Source organism: Chelonia mydas, chromosome 11 (genome assembly GCF_015237465.2).
Source record: "Chelonia mydas isolate rCheMyd1 chromosome 11, rCheMyd1.pri.v2, whole genome shotgun sequence".
NCBI classification, from domain to species: domain Eukaryota; kingdom Metazoa; phylum Chordata; order Testudines; family Cheloniidae; genus Chelonia; species Chelonia mydas.
This window is the reverse complement of record NC_051251.2, coordinates 8,196,025-8,220,335: the sequence shown is the minus strand read 5'-3', so window position 1 is coordinate 8,220,335 and position 24,311 is coordinate 8,196,025. Positions and strand designations below refer to the sequence as shown.

The 24,311-nt window shown below is 40.7% G+C and overlaps 1 protein-coding gene across 9 annotated transcripts in view; it reads right to left on the bottom strand.

The window, feature by feature from the left end:
• PTPN4 (protein tyrosine phosphatase non-receptor type 4) overlaps positions 1–24,311 on the bottom strand; it is a 227,403-nt gene that overhangs the window by 126,265 nt on the left and 76,827 nt on the right. For 7 of the 9 annotated variants that reach the window (XM_037912711.2, XM_037912716.2, XM_037912710.2 and 4 more), the window contains 5 exons: positions 10,810–10,852; positions 10,631–10,730; positions 4,337–4,381; positions 3,965–4,017; positions 1,402–1,522 (listed from right to left, as the gene is read on the bottom strand). In XM_037912711.2, the coding sequence (XP_037768639.1) occupies positions 1,402–1,522; positions 3,965–4,017; positions 4,337–4,381; positions 10,631–10,730; positions 10,810–10,852 (362 nt within the window). The remainder of the gene's footprint in view (positions 1–1,401; positions 1,523–3,964; positions 4,018–4,336; positions 4,382–10,630; positions 10,731–10,809; positions 10,853–24,311) is intronic. The other 2 variants (XM_043524929.1, XM_027823731.3) reach the window with 2 other exon arrangements.

Sequence of the window (24,311 nt, the reverse complement as noted above, 5' to 3'; positions counted from 1 at the left end):
GGGGCCTTCATTGAGTTTTTTATGCTAGGTGGTGTCAGAGTCGTCTGTTGGCCTCATTGACGTAGACGTCATGATTAAGGACTATGATGGCACCTCCTTTGGCTATTGGTTTGTTCACGATTTGATGACTGGATTTCAGAGACTGTACAGCAATCCTCTGGATGGCAGAGAGATTGTGTGGATATAATATTTGTTGAGGAGTTCATTCAATTTTTCTCCAAAAGTAATTAATGTAATGATCAAGTGTGTGGTTTCGTCTGCTGCGTGCCTGTGTGCAGTCAAATGATTACTTTTTCTTATGACTATCAACAGAAGTGTGGTAGTTGTGAGTATCATCATCTTTGTTGTGAAAGAACTCCTTGAGGAAGAGTCATTAAAAGAATTCTTCTCATTTTCCACGTTAGTACGCTATCAGGTTCTGTGGTGGGCAAGAAATTCAGTCCCTTGGAGAGTACAGTTACTACTGTATAGATTAGAAGTAGTCTTGATAAGTTGATAATGTTGGGGTATTATTTAGTGTCCATGTGATGGGTTATGGTATCTTGGTTTTTCCCAGGGGTGCTGCTGTCGGTTCTGAAGTTGTTATAGTGGTTCCACTTTTTGTGTTGTTGGCTGTCATCAGATTTTTGTTTGTTTGGGGTTTCCTGATTTTTTTCTTCCAGTGTGTGGGAGCATGTGATGATTTCTTGTTTGAAGTGGTCCTTTCTGGAATATGTAAAGTTCAGGAGATGGTTCCTCAGTTTTTCTGACGTTTTTCTGGTGACTCCTCTGGGAATTATGTTTTGTTTGTTGAATCTGATCAGGAAGTGGATGTCTGGCTTCCTCCTTCTTTATGTTGTGAAGGTTCCATTTTAAATGGCAAAATTTGATATCTTCCATAGTTATTTGCAGTGTTATTGTAGCCATCTCGGTCCCAGAATATGAGCGAGACAAGATAGTTGAGATAATATCTGTTATTGGACCAACTTCAGTTGGTGGAGGTATGAGCTTTTGAAGTTCACAGAGCTCCTCTTTAACATACTTCTAACCACATACACTCTTCTACAGTAATTCCCTGCTGCTGGTAAAGGCAACGTACACAGAAACCTTACGCAGGCAGATCATTATGAATGACTGAAGACTTTTCTTAAAGAAACCAAAATTTCCTATAAAAATTCACACACTACTATAGAAATAAAATCTCATATATCGCCTTTCTTCAAAGTAATTTAAAGATTAGTATACTCATTCTGAATCTTCCCTCTCCTCCAAACTGTGGAATACTTCATATAAAGACATGCAAAAATACTGCATTGTAAAAATTCACCTGTTAAGTTTATTCAGGTAATATTTCTACAAAGGCACAGCATCTGTAGACAGTGATATGACAAAATAAGAATAATTTTTTCTGTAAATTCTTACATATGCTGATGATGTAATTTTGCTATTTCTTTTTCAAAGTCTTGAGGCTGGCTAGGGATGAAAGAGTAGTCTGAGAGGTAGCCTGGCAAGTTTTCTGAATGGTTGTAGTCTCCCAATTCGGCTAAGAGATTGAAGGGAAAGATTATTACTTGTTTAGTGCAAACAATATATTCAGCATTGTACAACACCCAAAGTTTAACACAGTCCTGGCCCCAAACACCTTATGATCTAGAACAGACAAAGACAACAGACGTTTGAATTCACCTTGTTTCTTTAACATGAGTTATAAACTCAGTCGGTAACACAGAAGAAGTTTTAAAAAAGGACTTGAACAACAAAAAGGTGCTGGCTTGGCAAAATGGTTTATGAAATGTTCATGTTATAATTTACTTAACTTACTTTCCACCTATACAATGATTAACCCTAAATAAACAGAATTTTGTTGCTCCAGGGTATTTCTGGAATCAAACACTGTTTGTGTGTGTCCATGTTTTCATTTCATTATGAGGACTCACATTTTCAATCTTTCTAAAACCTGTTATAATTTTATCCTCTCGAAGACTTGAAAAATTAACCTAATGCATTCTTGCCAAGGTATTTCCAAAACCAAAAAAATTGCTTATTTTTGTGTCAGCTCATTTCTCAGTTTATTCAAACAACTGAAGATTAGAATTATAGAAATCTATCATAATTTTTCAAACCATGTTTTATAATTTTGCCACATTAATTAAGATCACAGCTCCTGCACTGTTAAATCTAAAATATATGACCAATTTTAACAAACAAAATGGGTAGGATTGCTAAAAAGTTAGGCTTTGAGCGCATGACTATAATTGGACAGTACTGAAAACCAGTTTAAAAATCAACTTCAGATCTTGCAACTGATTTATTGTTTTGGTGAAGCAGCACATTTAGTTAAAGACTGTTCCAGTTCTATTTCCTTGTAGCTAGGGCCCTACCAACTTCACAGCCGTGAAAAAAGAAAAATGCGTTACAGACCGTGACATAAACCCTTCCCCGTGAAATCTGATGTCCCCTTGTTCCTAGGAGTGCCCCAGATGACCCCACTTTAAGTATGCTGCCCTTTTAAGTAGACCACCAAGTTCAGATACAGCAACAGCTGTCAGCAAGCTCCCTCATCCCCCCTGTCCTGAGCCCTGTTGGGTCCCTCCACCCCCAACTCTGTGGAGATGGTGTACTGGGTCGGAGGGCAGGGGGAAGGCGACACCCTGACATCAGCACCCGTCTCCCCTGCCCCACCCCCGCACTACACAGCAAGCAGGAAGCTCCCCGGAGCAGCTCCAAGGCAGAGGGCAGCAGCAGCACACAGGAGCGGGGGAAGGGACACCTGAATGGCTCAGCACTTGATAGCCTGCTGGGCGGCCGCCCAACCGCGCAGCTTATAGGGAATTTAGCCCTTACAATACAGTCAGATTACATGATAATTTCTGAAGCTCAGTAAACAATATTTTTACACCCCTGAATATACATACACATTTTCTATTTTAAAAAAAATTCTTTTCACTTGACTTATTTCATTATCATGATTTATATGGTAAGATCTTTTCTAAGGTATGTATTTTAATAATTTTGCAGCATTCTTGTACTATGTATTTTATTTCAACCAGAAGCCCAGACTTTTTTTAAGAGCAACTCATATGAGAAGGCATTTAAATACAAAGCTAACTTGGCTGGAAACATAATTGGGCCAAATATTCCTGCAAGTTTCATTACTAATCTAAGCTATATACTTTATATACAGTATATGTCATAAAATAGACTTAGCTATGTACTTTTCACAAACACTTTAATGGAACGTTTTTCTGGCAAGGACTATAGTAAAAAATACCACATAAGTATCTAAAATAGCAGAAACGCACAAGGGTCAGAATTAAGGTAATTTTAACATCTTGATTTTTGTCATTTCCTGATTTTAAAATGTGTAACTACACATCATGTTAGTTTTCCATGTAATTGCCCAGGTTTTATAAAAGGAAGAGAAAAAAAGAAAGGACAAAAAACTTCACTATCCAAGACTTTACAGCTCTGCTATCTTGTTTAAAATTGGCAACTGTGTTTATAAAAGTTATGTAAACTGGAACTATCCAGCTAGGCACTACCAGAACTCCCTGTTCCACACACTTTTGGATGTTAACAGTAAGAAATACCTAAATCTACAAACAGCTTCAGTCTCATTACCGAGGAAATAACATATTACATTTTAGAGCATGCAGAGATTTACAAAAAGCATTATTTTATCTTTAGACATTAGTATAAAGAGGAAATGGAAAGTTGGGAGCTTACTAGTAATACAATTTCATGACCACTTCAAATGAAAATACCATGAAATCCATGAAAAAAAGGTGTACCTTTCCTCACTGATGGAAAAAATACCACTATTTTTGTACACATTTAGGTATAGCTCATCACACAAATCCATTTGTGTATGCTGATTACTATTCATTAACTTATGGTAACTTAGCTGATCACTGAAAAGCCAGAAAAATAGAAGGCATAATTGAAATAACCTACATACTCATACCTAGTTAGTAATTATACTTACACTGAACAGCGTAGGAAGCCAAAAGAGCAGCAGTATTATAAGGACAGGGCAATCTATAATTTAAAAAAAAAACACAACTGTACACCTAATGTAAATTATGAACATTTTGAAAATCTTCTGATTTAATTAATTTATTTACCACACACAGATATGAACAGTAAAGCATAAGTTTTTCAGAGACATTTTTATTATAAGTATTTCCATTTGCCAGTACTCTAAAAGAAACTCTATTTTATCAGTTCTTCAGCAAACATTATATAGCTCATAACCTTTATGTAAAATTATTAATTGCTAAAAATTAAATAATGTATCAATCTCAGCAAATTGGTCATAATATTGTATATATTGGTCAACATAATAGAAGAGGCTTACCTTCCAGTAAGAATGTCTTGTTTAATTTGCAGAAAATACTGGTACCTTAAAAAACAAAAATACTACAATGGGTTGATGAAATTTGATTGTATTTTTAGACAGAAATGTCTTCCTAAATTTAACAGAAAGCTGAAATATTTGATATCACTTTTGAGTCTATTGTGTTAGAATCATTTCACCAGATATCATTACTTCTTAAGCTCTGAGAGGTAGCTATTAATATGAGATCGCAATTAAAGTCATGTATATATCCATAAATTTAAAATTATCTACTTCTGTAGAACATCCAATTTTACGATACAGTTCATGACGACATCACAATTAATATTCAAATTTCACCTAAAGATAGAAACAATGGAGAAAAGAGGAAATGGCTACCTTGTGAAAAACAAAATAGAGAAAACAAAACTATCAAACTTTGGTGCCGTAAATGAAGCCACACAAAGCTGTGTTCAGGCACCTCACTAAAAGTTGCCTGCTGTTCAGAAGTATTAAAGCATTTATAAGATTGGACGCATTTAGGAGTTTACTTTTAGGCACCCAATTCTGAAGATTTTTTCCTGACTCAGCCCATATTACAAATATATAAACACTGTTTTATTTTTGTTCCAGGTATACAGAAGCAGAAATTAATTTAGCACCTGAGGATACCTGACACCAATTTATTGTTTCAATTTAATATCAGGGTTGAGTGGTTTGTCTTCCTCCCTCAACCTAGAAAAACTGTGAGTGCAAAATCTTATTCCATTATGTTAAAGGCTTTCTGAAATTGTTCCTACCTTCCATAATTTTTTATTCTATAAACTGCATATTTCAGTATTTTCTTCTTTTATTTTAAATGACTTTTAAATGAGAACAGCCTGTTTAAAATAGCTGATCTGCTCCTCCCACTGTTTTAAGGTGGGAAATAAGCAGCACAATGAACAGATGAAAAATTCATAACAAGGGGACTGTTTTCAATCAAGTACATTTAGTGACAGAAAACAGATGACAGCAAATTACTCACTTATTGCAGCTATTTTATGACAAAAATTAAGGCAACCTTTATTATATTTAAATGTATTTCTTTGAGTCCGTATTATATACGACGAGTATAAGCTACAGTTCACATTTTCAAATGCAACCACTGATTTTTGGGTACCTCCATTTTTGGGTGCCCAAACTGGGATAACTTAAAGGGCCCTGGTTTCCAGAAAGTGCTGAAAAACTCAGCTACTGAAAACCAGGGCTCTCTAAGTTGTCTTAAGTTGGGCACTCAAAAATGAAGACACCCAAAATGAAGTCACATTTGAAAATGTAGGCCTCGTTGAAAAAGGAAAGAGACTTTGTGCAGGATGAAATAAATTTGAACATGTCCCCATAATATATTCACCCAAAGGTTATATATACTAAGTTTCCTCCAACCCTTCATTAAGGTTTAGAGGATTTTAAGGAAGTGAACATTAATATCTAAATTAGAAAGGTGACAAAGCGCACAATACAAATGAGAATGACCCCCATAATAAGGGGTATAGTGGCAACAGGTGAATCTCGCATTTCTTGCAAATTCCCTTATGATTTCTAATGAGACTGCATTCTTCTGTTTTATCACAAGCCATTATTTCTATTGGAAACAATAACTCACATTGGGTCACAATATTGGCATTTGTATTTTTTGTTTTGATGCCTCTGTTAACAAATGCCCCACTATGACATTATTGACAGGAACTGTGACCGTATAGATCATTGTTGCAACCAAGGTCCTATAGTTGCACCAAATCTTGTACAAAGGAGGTCAAGTAAGGTGTCTATCAAAAGGTACTTGCATCTCAGTGCGTATCATAGAATCATAGAATATCAAGGTTGGAAGGGACCTCAGGAGGTCATCTAGTCCAACCCCCTGCTCAAAGCAGGACTGATCCCCAATTAAATCATCCCAGCCAGGGCTTTGTCAAGCCTGACCTTAAAAACTTCTGAGGAAGGAGATTCCACCACCTCCCTAGGTAACGCATTCCAGTGTTTCACCACCCTCCTAGTGAAAATCTTTTTCTAATATCCAACCTAAATCTCCCCCACTGCAACTTGAGACCATTACTCCTTGTTCTGTCATCTGCTACTACTGAGAACAGTCTAGAACCATCCTCTTTGGAATCTCCTTTCAGGTAGTTGAAAGCAGCTATCAAATCCCCCCTCATTCTTCTCTTCTGAAGACTAAACATCCCCAGTTCCCTCAGCCTCTCCTCATAAGTCATGTGTTCCAGTCCCCTAATCATTTTTGTTGCCCTCCACTGGACCCTTTCCGCTGCCCTCCGCTGGACTCTTTCTCAGAGCTCTGATTCTAAGTAGCACCAGTGATGTATTTGATCATCTTAGAATCATAGAATATCAGGGCTGGAAGGGACCTCAAGAGGTCATCTAGTCCAACCCCCCACTCAAAGCAGGACGAATCCCCAATTTTTGCCCTAGATCCCTAAATGGCCCCCCTCAAGGACTGAACTCACAACCCTGGGTTTAGCAGACCAATGCTCAAACCACTGAGCTATCCCTCCCCGCCATATTTTTTTTAGAATCTTATTGAGAAGGGACTCTTCAGATTAAGTGTCCAATCAAGAAACACTTAATTGACAATGGAACTTGGAGACTCCAATCCACATATGAGGAGTTTTCCTGGGAACGTTCAAGGTAGCATGTGAGCAATGGCTGCTCTACCTGTAAAGAACTGAGTCATGCATGGACATGTGACTTGGCCATGTGACTCCAAACTCCACCTTGCTGCTGTGATTTTCCACAGTAAGAACAAAGGGGTCCTTCCAAATGGCAGAGGATATAAAAGGCCCTGAAAACTCCTCCATTTTGTCTTCAGTCCTGCTTCTTATCCCTGGAGGAACTTTGCTACAAACTGAAACTCTGAACAAAGGACTAAATGACCCATCCAAGCTGTGGATGTACTCCAGAGACTTGATTTGAACCCGCAGTTTATTCCATCACTGCTACAAGCCTGAACCAAGAACTTTGCCATTACTATATGTAATTGATTCCATTTAACCAATTTTAGCTCATCTATTTCTTTCTTTTTATGAATAAACCTTTAGATTCTAATGGATTGGCAACAGCGTGATTTGTGGGTAAGATCGGACTTGTATAGTGACCTGAGTCTGGGGCTTGGTCCTTTGGGATCAGGAGAACCTTTTTTCTTTTACTGGGGTATTGGTTTTCATAACCATTAATCCCCATAAGGAGTGGTGCCGGTGGTGATACGAGGGAACTGGAGTATCTGAGGGAATTGCTTATATAAAACTTCTGGTTAGCCAGTGTGGTAAAACCGAAGTCCTCTCTGTTTGGCTGGTTTGGTTTGCCTTAATAATAAAGGACACCCAGCCTTGGGCTGTGACTGCCCTGCTCTAAGCAATCTGTCCTGCATTGATACTCTCAGTTGTGTCCCGCCAGAGGCCGCTTCGTTACACCCACACAAGCATAAAACTTAAATATCACTCTTGCTTTCTTGTACATAACACTGCTTTGGGACATCCCAGGCCCCAGTAATGATCCCATCATGTATTTTTCTTCTTGCACTTCTGCTTTGACAGTTGCAACACAAGCATTCATACAACTCAGGCCTTGGGACAGTAAATTACTAGTAAATAATTGTTTATGTAGCTGTTTATATTATCAGAAGCACTGTATGTACTAAAATATTTAACAGATTGAATTCTGTCATGACAGTAAATATTAAACATTTAGAATTAATTTATTGCATTAAAAATTAAGAGGATTTTTACCTATTCTTTCATTTTATTACAAATTGGTATGTGAACAACAACTGCCTCAAAATAGTTATGTAAGGGTTCCTGATATGGACTTTTAAAGTAGATTAACAATAGTGAAGAACCCCACAAGCATTTTTACAGATGTGATGCACAGACCGAGGAACCAACCCATCCATAAGTGAAATGCAGTTACCTCTGGGGTGCAATGTGGCAGCTATTTAGGGGAAGAAACACCACATTTTGTACCCAGGAGTAGAAACAGAGTGCATGTAAAGTGACCAGAATGGAATTCTGCAAATTGGCACTTATCAAGGACATTGGGCCTAACACACCCCTAATGCCCACAAAAAGTACTATAGGATCTTCAGCTGATCACACTTAATAGTAAGTACAGTTTTACATGTCATCCTGAAGGTAATAAAACTGATAGAAGACTACTACTGAAGGCCACACCACCTGTAATTCTTTAGCCACTCTTAACATGATAGACAAAAAATTGTTTTAATATAAAGCCTCATCTCCATCTTAAAACACCAAGGCATAGAGAAAAGAGGGGACTATATGGAAAACAAGCTTATTTTTTAATTTAATTTTATTAAGTTTATTTTGCTTTTCAACAAGTAAATTTAACTTCCTGTTTCCTATGTTTTGTGCTTCAATTTATATAAATGTTAAAATGATGCAAAACACATTTTTGGGGGAATATTTCACAGGTGTGAATTTAAGGCCTTGTCTACACTACCGCGGTAAGTCGAACTAAATTACGTTACTCCAGCTACGTGAGTATGTAGCCGGAGTCGACATAGCTTAGGTTCACTTACTGTGGCGATGTTCTGTTGTACTTACAGGACATCATGAGGAAGCTTTCTTAAACAGAGTTCATTCTGTGTTCAGTGTGTTGTAAGTACAGTGAAGTTAATTAGTTGTCAGCTAACTGGGTATCACTTATGGCACGTAAATCTCTTCTACGTTGTTGAACAAAATGGGAAATCAGTAGAAATTAAAGCAACTTTAGCAATGTAGGTCTAAAATAGCTTGCACAATGCATTCACTTCTTAAATAGTGAGAACAATGAAGATGGAGTTATGTTAAATTAAAAACCTTTTAGCTAGCAATTTTAATAAATGTTAAAAATAGATTGTTTGCTAGCAAGAGTTTATTTAAATGGACAGGGGATCAACAGGTAGCCAAAAATATGCCCCTTTGTTGCTCATGTCTGTTGGTCCCATGAATATTAACAGCAATTTTAGGACATTTTCATCTGCCTTATGTGCCAAGTTACACACAGCCAGAAAGATTGGAAAGATAGCATCTACAGAATTATTGATTAGCAACAGTCAATGCTGGTAAGAAAATGGCCATCAATTTCTGCAAATATGTCATAAAATATCTCATCATATATTTCATCTAAGTTTTGAAAATTTAAAAAATTGCCTGTTCTAACAACAGAGATGGGAAAATTTAGGCTCTTTGGGAACCTAAATAAAAAATGGCCTTCCTGGTTTTTTAGAGGGACCAAGCATCTACAAATCCCACTGAAGTTACCTTCTGTCGTAGATGCTCAGCAATTTGAAAAAAATCAGACTGTTTATACTTAGGTGCCTAAAAATGGAGGAGGCATCTACATTTACACACCTTGGTTTGAAAATTTTGCGCACACCTCTTGAGAATACAGGACATTCACCACTTTTTAATCTGGTACCAATTGAGCATTCACTTTAAACAATTTAGGCCCAGATTAATAGAACTATTCAGGCATTGCTGTACTCAGCACTGCAAAACCTGACTGATTTAATAGCTTAATCCTCATTTTCAAAAAGTTTTTTACAGTTGCCTAAATCCCTTTTGAAAATGAGATTTAAGCTCCTAAATCAGTTAGGTACTGCAACACTGCTTGCAAAAATGCCTAAATACCTGTAAAAATCTGAGTGTTAGGCACATTATTACACAATAGGCACACAGAAATTACTGTATTTGCACTAGCTAAGTTTGCCGCTATATCACCATAAGTTTCTATATTATACTAATAAAAGTGAAGTTGAAGACTGATTGATATACATGGATGAAAAAAATTAGCAAGGAACTAATACACAAAATGAATGATGAGTTAGCATAATTTCAGAGAAATTATGATATTTTCAAACAGGAGACAAATATGGGTTAAAATTAAATTTGTACCCATTGATGAGTAGGAGAAAGAAAGTTTCCTTTTTTCTTCTCTTCCCTTCCTTACTTTTCTTTTCCTATTTCTATTTGAACAATGTTTTCTGTGAGATTTCATATGTACACTATATTTCTACACTATGTATTCAAAGGCTTCATTTTAAAGGTTTTTGTGCAGTTTTTGTGCTTACAGCATGTGAATTTTAGTTATCAGCTATGGAAAATCCTAAACACATTACAAAAAAACAAGAATAAAGCAGGTTTTTAAGAGAGACAATTCCAATAAGTAACACTTTCAGAAAACTAATTATGCTTTTTGTCAATACTTAGTTCAACTTCTAAATTTCCTAGAAGAATTTTGCAATGGTAAACTACCTAAACCTACCTTGTATATTCTTCCTGGAGCTTGTTAGGGTCACTTACAAAAAATTTGACTCTAAAGTTCAAACTGTAAGGAGATCCTCCTAGAATTAACAAAAGCATTTCTAATTAATCAGGTTACTTTAAAATCCTTATTCAATAAAAATTATATTTGAAACAGACTAAATAAATATATTTGCTCACTTTTTAATTGTTTCCTGATTGGTTTGTTTGGATCCAGCCACCTCTGAAGAAAAAAAGAGATAAACTATAATTTTTTTTTTTTTTTAAAGAAAACAACACTTATTTCATAAGTTAGTCTGACATGATCATGTTAAACATTTATTTTCTTCTTAATATCTGAGCTTCTTTTGCAGAACTGGCCTTTTGGCATGCAAAGCCCAGTGAGTAATTTTCTGAAAGATCACAGGTTATCACAAACATACCCAATTACTCCCTCTGGCATCTGTTTCTATATACCTTATGGAGCTAAGGCTACTCCCAGCTACCTTCACAGGTGGTCGCCTGCAGCTGGGCTAGCTACTTAGCTGAGCACCTGGTTATAAGGGTTAGACTGTAATAGTGTGAGAACACTACTGGACTGACAACAAGAGACCACAACATTCTAATTCTGACTCTGAATTACTCAACCTTTCTGGCTTTTTTCCACCATCTGGAAGATACCTACTTCGCAGGGGTGCTGTGACAATTAGTTAACATTTGTAAAACACTACATGTAAAATTATCTAAAATACATAAAAACCCTTCCAATGGCTGTGAACTAATAGTTTCAGAACCCAAGTTTAATGGGAAGATTGCTTGATGAAATACTTTGAGACACTGGCAACTGAACACAAACAGCTAGGCTCCATTTCTCTTGCTGCAAGGAACTAGGGTACCCTAAAAAACTTTACTTCATTCAAAAGTAAGCTGTGCAATAGTACCCTACTAAGATCTAAATGAGAAAACAAGTACTTGCCCTACTATAAATTAATATTGGTTTTTCAAGGTGTGTGTCCATATGTATTTCATTTCCGGAGTGCATGCATACCATGCACATGAGATCAGATTCTTTTTATCAGCAAAATCCATTGAGGTTGCATCTGCACCCTACGTGCAGGGAGCATAAACAGCAGAGTGGGCCCAACTGTCCCTCAGTTTCTTTCTCAAGACAGAATCCAGGTGTTATAGGACTCCCTGGTAGCAGGGAGGAACGACAGATCATAGAATATACATGGACAACACAACTCAAATAATCCCATTTACTGGAGGGTAAAGTACCTGTTCTTTCTTCAAGTGATTGTTCAAATGTATTCCACTTCTGGTGACTCACAAGCAGTGACCTTGTAGGAAGGAGGATTGGTGCTTGCAGTCTATTTCAATAACGACTGGAGTACTGCTCTGCCAAAGTGCATGTCTGATACTGATGCCTCTACCAGTGAATTATACTGTATAAAATGTGAACTGATCCCCTCATAGCTTCTCAGAGAATCAACAGGTTGTCTCTGCTGATGGAGTGGGATCCAAACTGCATGAGTAAATCTAATCTAGCTAACTCAGAGTATGATTTAATACAATTAGAGACCCATTTAAATTATCTTTGGCTAGATACTGCCTGATCCTTCATTCTATCTGCAAATGCTATAATTAGCCTAGGGGAGCTTTTGAATGGTTTTGTTATGCCCAGCAAAATGACAGAGCCTTAACTACATCAAAGGTATGCAGTTTGGCTTCCCCATGGTTCAGTTTGGGAAAGGAAACGGCAGATGAATCACCTGAGTTAAATGGAAGCGTGAAACAATCTTTGGTAAAAATGCAGGGTTAGTCCGAAGGGTCACCTTATCCTTATGGAAAGCAATGTAAGGTAGAGCAGCCATAAGTGCCTGAACATCCCTATCGCTTCCAGTTGATGATTGTGCTCCTCCCTGTCTGCTGACACCGTTGTGTTGTCTGTCATCACCTGATCTGTCAGTCCACTCAGCACAGAGAGAAATACTGTGCAAGCTAGTCAAACAGTTCAGAGCTGTAGTATATATGAAGGTGATTCTCTTCAGGAGCCCATAGGACTTGGGTTTGAAGGTAGTGCAGGTAAGCTCTTCAGCTGAGCACACAAGCATCTATTAGCAGTGCCCTGGTGACAAGTGGAGAAAACAGTATCCACGTTTGCAAACCTGCAGAGTTCTTCTACCAGTTTAACTATTAGAGGACTTCTCAGGGGATCAGTACCCCCATGTTCATGTGATCTCTGTTTGGTAGATACGCCATTTTCAACTACTTTTGTAAGGTGGATATAGTCTGGCATGCCATGTGATGTAAATACAGGAAACAATGTGATCAAGAAAACAGAGGCAAACTCTTACTGACTTTTAAGGGTGACCCTGCGGCTGGTTGATGAGGTCTACAATGTTACTGAATCTGTTTTATGGCAGATAAGCTCTTGCTGTTGTGGAATCTAACACTACCCCTACGAACTCTATCCTTTGGGTTAGCACTAAAGTTGACTTTTCTCTGTTGCTTCTGAGACCCAGCATAGTGTAAAGTTGTAGGATCATATGAAATGGAGTCACTCATTTGTTGCATTGACTCCCTCAAATGAGGGAATCATTGTGGTGCGGGTCTACCAGTACCCTTTGCTTTCTCAGGTGAGCCATCATGAATGCCAAGCACTTGGTAATTACTTTTGGTGCTGCTGAAAGACCAAAGGGCAGGACTCTGCACTAATTGTGGTAATTTCCCACTTTGAATTGCAGGTATTTTCTGTGTGCAGTGTAGACTGATATGTGAAAGCATGTGTCCTGTAGGCTAACAGCATGAACCAGTTTTGGGGATCTAAAGATGGGATTAGAGAGGTTAGGGATTTGAATCTGAAGTGGCAGATTAAGGTGTTGAGACAGCTCAAATCCAGAACTGTGCGGCATACCCCTTCTTTAGGATTAGAAAATGTGAGTAAAACCCCTTCTCTCTGAACTCTAGAGGCACTTCTATTGCTCCAAGATTTAGATGTAAGATCATTTTTAATAATCTCTCATGAGTGGTCCCTGAAGAGGGTTGGGTGTTAGGAAGGTTCTGAAATTGAATGCAACACCCACATTCTGATGATTTCTAAGATCCTGAGGTGATGTGATTCCAAGTTTCTGGAAAATAAAAAAAGGCAACTGCCAAAAGAAGGGAAGGGAAAGGGAAAGAAAGTAAATAGATCCTCTAAATGCTCCAAGTGGCTCTTGACCAATGTCAGATTTGCTACTTGAAGATGGACACAGCATGACTATGCAGAGGCTTTCCTCCACTGAAATCTCTACTTTTTCTAGGTGGTTCAGAAGATTGTTGTTGGCTATAGTAGTAAGCAGAGGACCCCTTTCTAGAATAACTCAGCAGTCTGGGTTGTTTCCTTCCAGGGACTGATGTATTAAACCCCAGAGACTAAATACCACCATATGAATCTTTCAGGAAGAGCACAGCTTCCTTTGTCTTGATGTTAAAGGAATCCTCAAGAGCTGTCTGGACCTCTTTGGTAGTTTTCTCCGCTGTTTGGGGGAAATTTTTCAATAAAAAGATATTTTGTCCCAATTTAAGATGTCATATTTCACTAAGCCCTGGTCTACACTACAAGTTTAGGTTGAATTTAGCAGCGTTAGATCGATTTAACCCTGCACCTGTCCACACTACGAAGCCATTTTTGTCGACTTAAAGGGCTCTTAAAATCGATTGCTGTACTCCTCCCCGACAAGGGGATTAGCGCTGAAATCAACATTGCTACTGGAAAAGTCTGTTAACATGTCTGGGGATGGAGTGGAAATCCTCCAGGGACATCTCAGTGAAGCTCTCCTGGAGGTACTCCCAAAGCCTTTGCAAAAGGTTTCTGGAGAGGGCAGCCTTATTCCGTCCTCCATGGTAGGACACTTTACCATGCCAGGCCAATAGCACGTAGTCTGGAATCATTGCATAACAAAGCATGGCAGTGGATGGTCCCGGTGTTTGCTGGCATTCAAGCAACATCCGTTCTTTGTCTCTCTGCGTTATCCTCAGGAGAGTGATATCATTCATGGTCACCTGGTTGAAATAGGGGAATTTTATTACGGGGACATTCAGAGGCGGCCACTCCTGCTGGGCTGTTTGCCTGTGGCTGAAAAGAAATCATCTCCACTATTAGCCACATGGGGGCAGGAGGGGTAAAGTGATCATCCCAGAGAATTGGAGGGGCACGACCTTGTACCGAAAGCACATGTGCTATGTAACGTTAACAGGTTGGTTCACTGTGAAAGAGTCTACCCATTGTTCTCTAAAATGTGTCTTTTTAAATACTGCTCTCCCTTTTTTTCCCTCCCACAGCTGCACATGTTTTAACACTCCCCATATCACCTCGTCCCAGAGGCTAGCGCAGATAAGAAGGCGAAAAAAAACGCACTCGCGATGAAATGTTCTCTGAGCTCATACAGTCCTCCAGCACTGAAAGAGTTCAGCAGAATGTGTGGAGCAAGCAATGTCAGAGTCCAGGAAAGCATGATGACAGGAACACGAGGACAGGAGGGACGTGCAAGACGAGAGGTAGCAGGAGCAAGAGGAGACAAGGCAGGATGCAATGCTGAGGCTACTGGAGGATCAAACTGATATGCTCCGGCGTATGACTGAGCTGCAAGAAAGGCAGCAGGAGCACAGACGGCTGCTGCAGCCCCTGTGTAACCAACTGCCCTCCTCTCCAAGTTCCATAGCCTCCTCACCCAGATGCCCAAGAACACAGGGCACCCAACCACTCCCCCCCAGAGGGCTGCCCAAGCAATAGAAGGCTGGCATTCAATATGTTTTGAAGTGCAGTGTGGCCTTGTCCTTCCCTCCTCCACCACCCCCACCCAGTGCTTCCCTCCTCCCCCACCCCTTCTGGGCTACCTTGGCAGTTATCCCCCTATTTGTGTGACGAATTAATAAAGAATGCATGAATTTGAAACAATGACTTTATTGCCTCTGCAAGCAGTGATCGAAGGGGGGAGGTTGGTTGGCTTACAGGGAAGTAGAGTGAACCAAAGGGGCGCGTCTTCATCAAGGAGAAACAAACAGAACTGTCACACCGTAGCCTGGCCAGTCACAAAACTGGTTTTCAAAGCTTCTCCGATGCGCAGCGCGCCCTGCTGTGCTCTTCTAACCGCCCTAGTGTCTGGCTACGCGTAATCAGCGGCCAGGCGATTTGCCTCAACCTCCCACCCCACCATAAACATCTCCCCCTTACTCTCACAGATATTGTGGAGCACACAGGAAGCAGTAACAACAATGGGAATATTGGTTTCGCTGATGTCTAACCGAGTCAGTAAACTGCGCCAGTGCGCTTTTAAATGTCCAAATGCACATTCTACCACCATTCTGCCCTTGCTCAGCCTATAGTTGAACAGCTCCTGACGACTGTCCAGGCTGCCTGTGTATGGCTTCGTGAGCCATGGCATTAAGGGGTAGGCTGGGTCCCCAAGGATAACTCTAGGCATTTCAACATCCCCAACGGTTATTTTCTGGTCTAGAAAGTAAGTCCCTTCTTGCAGCTGTTCAAACAGACCAGAGTTCCTGAAGATGTGAGCGTCATGTACCTTTCCCGGCCATTCCACATTGATGTCAGTGAAACATCCCCTGTGATCCACTAGTGCTTGCAGCACCATTGAAAAGTACCCCTTTCGGTTTATGTACTGGCTGCCAAGGTGGTCCGGTCCCAAGATAGACGGAATGCATATCCCTATCGCCCCACCACGTTTAGGGAATCCCATTGCAGCAAAGCCACCCACTATTACCTACACATTTCCCAGAGTCACTACCCTTGATAGCAGCAACTCAATGATTGTGTCAGCTATTTGGATCACAGCAGCCCCCACAGCAGATTTCCCACTCCAAATTGATTCCCGACTGACCAGTAGCTGTCTGGCGTTGCAAGCTTCCACAGGGCTATCGCCACTTGCTTGTGAACTGCGAGGGCTGCTCTCATCTTGGTATTCCTGTGCTTCAGGGCAGGGGAAAGCAAGTCACAAAGTTTCATGAAAGTACCCTTACGCAAGCGAAAGTTTCGCAGCCACTAGGAATCATCCCAGATCTGTAACAGTATGTCGTCCCACCAGTCTGTGCTTGTTTCCCAGGCCCAGAATCGGCGTTCCACGGCATGAGCCCACCCCATTGCCACCAGGATGTCCAAACTGCTGGAGCCCATACTTTGAGAGGTGTCTGGTCCATATCCTCATCACTCTAGTCACCGCGCTGCCGTCGCCTCCTTGCCTGCTTTTGCAGGTTCTGGTTCCGAACATACTGCAGGATAATGCGCGAGGTGTTTACAATGCTCATAACTGCCGCGGTGATCTGAGTGGGCTCCATGCTTGCCGTGGTAAGGCGTCTGCAGGAGAGCAGAGTTGCAGCGGAAGCAGTGGCTGACAATGGATGCCACGAGAATAGATATTTAAAGAGAACAATGAGAGGACCTGCGAGGTGGATTCATGAGAGCAGGAGAGCAGAGTTGCAGCGGAAGCAGGAGCCCATGACAGCCAACATGAAGAAATTCGCTATCGAGACAAGAGCAGGGGAGCTGAGTTGCAGCGGAAACAGTGGTTCGATGACGACGGTTAGTAGTCCTACTGCACCATCTGCTGAAAGCAGTATGGCGTCTGCACGTAAAAAAGGTGCGAAACGATTGTCTGCCGTTGCTTTCATGGAGGGAGAGGCGACTGACAAGATGTACCCAAAACCACCCGCGACAATGTTTTTGCCCCATTAGGCATTGGGAGCTTAGCCCAGAATTCCAATGGGCAGCAGAGACTGCGAAAACTGTGGGATAGCTACCCACAGTGCAACACTCTGAAAGTCAATGCTAGCCACGGTACTGTGGACGCACTCCGCCGACTTAACGTGCTTAGTGGGGCCACACACAATCCACTGTTTAAAATCGCTTCCTAAAAAATCGACTTCTATAAATTCGACCTAATTTCGCAGTGTAGACATACCCTTAGAGGGCCTAACTACTGGCACTACACATTTGTAAATCTGAGGAAGAGCAGTTCTTCCTACCAAATAAATCTAATGGCCAATCTTCCAGGCGTTACCGTATACAAAATGTCAAGTAGTCCGAGTGATTTTTCGGGCACAATTTCAACTGGAATCTCAAGGGTATCCACCATTCAGCTCAGCAGTTCTTGAAAAGTCTTATAATACTCAGGTAGACGTAGTGGCCACTGATACCTCATCAAGTGAAAAGGTGGAAATGGCTGCTGGAATTAGCTGTTCCTCAATCTGAGGGCATTCTTCCTCATTTTTTTTTGCTCATCTTGCTGAGCAGTGTGCCTCCTCAGCCTGAATGTTTTTGCAGATAAAGGAGATGTAGCTTTTCAGGGGGCAGGAGAGGTTGGTTTCCATGCTGGCAGCATGCCCCAAGACTCCCAGTCAGGTAAAGGGGGGGAATGCAAAAAGTAAACTAACAACATAAATGCTAAAAGTAATTATAACTGAATACTCTACAAATGTATACAGTAAATCATACTGGTAAGATGTCTGTTTCATTCTAGTTCTGACATGCCCCTTTTATGGCATGTAATTATCTGCTCAAAGCCCAGAAGGTTTCAGAATTAAAGACACTAACCTTTTAATCACATGCTCACTAGATAACTCTGAGGCTCCCTCTAAGCTCTGCAGGGCTGCTTCTTAATCACATCTGCCCCCATTTCTACACCATTGTATTCAATTACCATTACACACATAACAGCAGAACACTAGAGGGAGTTTGCATATAAGAGTCAGGAAGGAAGGAGAAAATGGGAAATAAGATGGCCACAGCTGTTGCAATTTTGTGAGTTTGTCTGAAGAAAGAATTGTGTTGAATGTTACTGTTCTTTTATTTAAGTCAAAAGACAACTCCTAGCTCTCCCACTCCCACATTTATTTTTCCCTATCAATGTTTTTCTCCCCATCAACCTCATTCCTTGAGGAAAGAGTCTGGAATGAAGAGGTTAAATAAGATTATTACCTTGACAGTATCCCTATCAGAACAGCCTACAAGTGATATAATCATGGACGAAAACCCCAATTAAAAAACATCTAAAATGTGCTGAACAGCTTTATTTGGAAATACACTGAGTTCTATTGGTTTAAGCCACAGACAGATAGGAGAAAGAGGAAAAGAAAGTTTAGAAAAATCAGGAAACATCATTGGAAGTATTAGATTCCTTCTGTAGTCTCACATTCCAGGGAGAAAAGTACCATAGAGGTAGTCCTCTCTAATAAAACAAGTCAAGGAACATTATCGTAGTAATTGAGGGACCTCAATCTCTTACACACACAATAGATATTCAGTAAAACAGATGAAAGAAGGTGGGGGGGGGCACAAAAGCCATTATTCCTCCTATTTAAAGTGTTGTTTTTCTTTGTGAAACTATGGAAGTCCAATTCTTTCTATCCTAAGGAACAAAGAGCATTCAGTGTCCACTGAAAGCAAAGGGGGTAGATTACTGACTGTACGCGCAACATTCAAGAATTGCTTTCTAGGTCACGGATTTCTATTGTTCATCCTGTGCTCATGTTAAGAACAACAATGCTATCTTGTCACAAAAAAGGATGGACTCTAAGTCTGGACACAAACTTGACATGCTCATAACAGAAAATAAGCAGGGAATAGTAATATTACAAGCAGTAAAGTCTAGTCTTAAAACTAGTAAATACTTAATGGGATGAAATGAAAAACTTTTCAAGAAATACAGACCACACTCATCAAATATAAAAAACACTTCATAATTGTTTATATAAAATGTAGAACACACATTTTGTAAAATGTATTTTCTATAAACGCTTGAATAAGATGGCTACTTTAATGTGCACTTGCTTACTTAAGTAATTTTTTGGATTTTTAAAAAATATATTAAGTATATTTTAATAAAGAATGCAGGAACACAAACATATGTCACCAGGAGGTATTCACACATAGCCTCTCTTTAAAGATTAAATCTGGTTGAATCTCCCATTTAATCTGTATCACTGTTTATTTGTTCCAGACTATTAAAAACAGTTTATAGTGAAAAATTATTATTTTTAACATTCTATACAGCAATGGCTAGCTCAACCTTTCCAGACTACTGTACCCCTTTCGGGAGTCTGATTTGTCTTGCATACCCCCAAAGTTTCACCTCACTTAAAAACTACTTGCTTACAAAATCAGACATAAAAATACAAAAGTGTCACAGCGTACTATTACTGAAAAATTGCTTACTTTCTCATTTTTACCACAGAATTATAAATCAATTTGAATATAAATATCGTACTTACATTTCAGTGTATAGTGTATATAGAGCAATATAAACAAGTCATTTTATGAAATTTTAGTTTGTACTGACTTCACTCGTGCTTTTTACGTAGTCTGTTAAACTAAGCTAATATCTAGATGTGTTGATGTTCCCCCTGGAAGACCTCTGCGTACCCCCAGGGGTATGTGTACTCCTGGTTAAGAACCACGGCTATATGGCACCTTACCACTTTTAGAAAGGAAGACTTACACTCTGTCAAGTTCAAATTAGCACCACAGGACAGTTAAGAACAAGGATCTGTCTTGTCCTTTTAGGCTGCCTTGTTAATATTTAGAAAATGCTTCCAGAAAAGAAAAAAAATTAATGCAAGTGATCTTTAAACCAAGGGTGCCAAACACATTCTAGACTTTTTCATATTAGGATTATGATGTGCTGTTACCTAAAACATGCTAACTAACACATTTCTAAAATCCACTGTAAATAAGTCATAGACAACTGCCATCAACAGGTGCCAAAACTGGTCAAGTGCTTTGTCTATAATACATTTTAAATACTATTAGTTACCACAGGTGTTCTCAACCTTTTTCTTTCTGAGGCCTGCCAACATGCTATAAAAAACTCCATGGCCCACCTGTGCCACAGTAACTGGTTTTCTGCATATAAAAGCCAGGGCCGGCATTAGGGGGTAGCAAGCAGGGCAATTGCCCAGGGCCCCACGCCACAGGGGGCCTCGCGAAGCTACATTGCTCAGGCTTTGGCTTCAGCCCCAGGTGGCTGGGCTCGGGGCCCCAGACTTCAGCCCCATGTGATGGGGTTTTAGCTTTCTGCCCTGGGCCCCAGTGAGTCTGATGCTGGCCCTGCTTGGTTGCCCCCCTGAAACCTGCTCGCAGCCCCCCAGGGTGGCCCAGACCCCTGGTTGAGAACCACTGAGTTAGCACACACTAACTAACATGCTAACATCACGCCTCTAAATCCTTGATTAGATAAGGCCTCAGTGGCAAGGGCTGAACTACCTGTTCAGTTACAGTTCATGGGCTGGGAATAAAAAGTTCATTGACAAGAGGCAAATTTAGCACTTTGTGCAATTTTAGTTTGTGCCTAGCTAAGTTAAATACTGCATTTAATTATTTATTAAATTGTTTTACAGAAGCATCTAGAACAGAGGTGGGCAAACTACAGCCCGCGGGCCACATCCACTGTCCAGCCTGGCCCTTGAGCTCCCGGCCCCTTCCCCGCTTTTCCCCCTCCCCCGCAGCCTCAGCGCACCACGACCCCAGCATGGGAGGGGGCTGCACTGCGCGGGCAGAGGAGAGCAGGAAGGGAGGCTCACCTGCAGCCTCAGGGGAGCAGGCAGGCAGTGCGGGTGCGCGGGCGGAGGACTCAGGAGGAGCACCGAGCAGCCACACAGCCGGGTGCAGAGAAGCGATGCTTTGAAGGGGAAACTGCCACTTCTCTCTGGCTGCGCGGCTGCCCCGCTCCTCCTGAGTCCTCCGCCTATGTTCGCAGGGCCGCATTCTGAAAGGGGCTTTGGGGAGGGGTGGATACGGGGTGGGGACGCAGGGGGCCTGTCAGGGCAGGGGTGTGGATAGGGGTCGGGGCAGTCAGGGAACAGGGGGGTTGGATAGGTGGTGGGGTCCGAAGAGGGGGCGGTCAGAGGACGAGGAGTAGGGGGGGTTAGATAGGTCAGGAGTTCTGGGGGGCGGGGAACAGTCAGGGGACGGGAAGTGGGAGAGGGCAGATAGGGTTAGGGTTTAATGAGGCACAGCCTTCCCCACCCAGCCCTCCATACAGTTTTGGAGCCCTGATGTGGCCCTCAGGCCAAAAAGTTTGCCCAACCCTGATCGAGAAGCCCCAACCGAGATCTGTTAAAGATAAGTATTTTCTCTCTTTTGAATAAAGGTATGTATGAAACCTTTCTTCCTATCCTCATCAACTTACGCTTCTGTGCATTCCACCCTGATCATTCATCTCAATCTTCCACCTTTTTTGAGACTTTTCCCTATCTGCAGTTTCATTTTGTATATTAATGCCAGCTCTCCTTCCTACCGCCCACCATATTTAGGAATTCCATACCCCTGAGGGAGTCTCTCCTCTTCCCCTTCTCTTTGGGAGTTTCTCCCTCTGCTTCATGTTCCATCTGAGGAGGTCAGAGAAGCAGCTGATTCCATTAATCCTGTAAACTCAGCAGCAGTGGCAGTAGCAGCAGATGTGAAGGAAGGAGACTGAAAAGAAGTCTCATCTTTGCTCTGGTGCTGCATGGCTCAGTGACTGTATGGAATGGAGTATGGAGGTTTAGAGAGAAGGACCCCGCTCTTGCATAGCTTTGGCAGTGCTGGCAGGGGCAAAGGGTGTGGGAGGCTGCCAAAGAGCCTCATCTGTGCAATATTACAGTGCTGCTGGCTGTACAGGGGGAGAAGAGGAAGGAGGAGGTGTTCAGTACCTGTGCCCTGTCAGGTATAATGTTCCTCCCAATCCCACCTTCCTCTCAGATGCTCTGAGCAGATGCTCTGATGTGGGCTGGATAACTTTTGTAAACAATAGAGGGAGTTGCTAGACAGAAGAAAAAGTTGGAACTGGCCATCCCTGCCTTAAACTGTCCCAAGTAACTCAAAATTACACTGTCAGAGTTTTAGCCATATTGCAGGTTACTTTGTGCTTATAGTGCCTTCCACACTGTATCACGAAGTGTCTTCTAGATGATTACAAACCAGTAACTACAATGAAAATTCTTGCACAAACATTCTAACCATAACAGAACAGAACAGCAATAATAAAAGACATAATTGAAAGTTACCATTAGATCCAACGATTAGTATTTTTCTAACTTTGATTTTGATATTTCTAAGGTTGGAACTCACTGCCACTTAAGGCATGTAAACTATGATTATACACTGTCATGCTCAGAAAACTCTTTTATTCATTATTTTAGGGCAATAAACTGATTCTCCTTGCTAGATATTGGACTATACAACATATAATGGATTCAGAGATGTGTACAGTTTTGGACTGGAATAAAAAAACGATCTTATATGTATACACAATCTGAAAATCAATTTTTTTAACTGGTAACCAAATCATATGGAAACTACCTTGTACCCCAGCTAAAGACAATCGTTCAATTCAGTATACAGTGATTTAACAAGAGTCACATACTCATTTCAGCTTTCACTTGATGACTATAAGCATTAACACTTTGTCGCCAAACCTGTACCTACTCTATCTCTCTGCAGGTTTTTGACAAAGTTAGCCACAAGGTTCTGCTCACCCATTTATATGATGATAGCAAATGGTCCTCTTCTTAAAAGTTTCTCACCTGTGGAGGCCCATTTGTCCTTCCAGCTCAAATATCTACATGATTCTGTCCTTCCAGCTCAAATATCTACATGAGACCACTTGAAGAATTTCAGAGGTGCCACAAACTCTGTCGTCATCGGTATGCTGGTGATGCCCAGATGTACATTTTGTTACCCAGGCACAACGATCAACATCACATACATGTCACAATGCCTACAGGTCATCACCTAAATGAACACCGAACTCAAACTGAACCCAAGTAAGACAGTGATCTCATTTAGAGCAGGAGAATAATCTGAAGAACTAGCTGGAATATTACCATCCCATCCCATTCCATTCCATTGAAAGTGTTTCCACCCTTTTGGCGAAGTGACTTGAAGCCTTAAGATCCTCTTTAAGTCTTCACTAAACTTTGACAACCAGTAACCTAAACTGTGCAATTCTTCTTCCACTGCCCGAGTAAACGCCATATTTAGGCTCAAGTATATAGTAAGGCAGGGTCAGATTACAGAATTTTTGGGCCTGTGCGCTACAGAAATTGGGACCACCTTCTTTAAACTAGACAGAGCATGTCATCGTTGTAGTTAAAGGCCACAAATCCATTAAAACCTTCTGAGCAATGGAGAAAAAGGCTATTCTACACAGCAGAAACTTTCTTCCTTGGCAGCACTGCATAAGAAGATTATTAAAGCTTCATGGTTCAAGATAGAGTACAGTCAACTTTCTCAAAGCCCCACAGCAAGAGTGGACAGTAAACAAGTGCCATCAGTGTCTTCTGCATTTATGTTACGGGTGGAACTTTTAGTAATGACATTATCTACAAACCCTACTCAGTTTGCATTTCATCTGCCTTTTTTATTTTTTAAAACTTCTCCTGTCTTTAATGCCTGCAGACCACTCCATTTAATTACTGCATTTAACTAACTTGCATACATTTCACCACATAATGGCCATTTGATTAGTTCACTCCACACCTCATTGCTGCAGGCTGATTTAACTGTGCCTGCATGGCATCACCACACTATCTGCCTTTTCCTTTCCCACATCCTCATCTCACCTCCACTCTTCTCTATCACTGCATCTTTCTAACTCTATGAAGTCATTTATTCTATTATGCCTTCCTGTACAAAATTCTCTTACTATTGTGTCCATGTAGGCACCTTA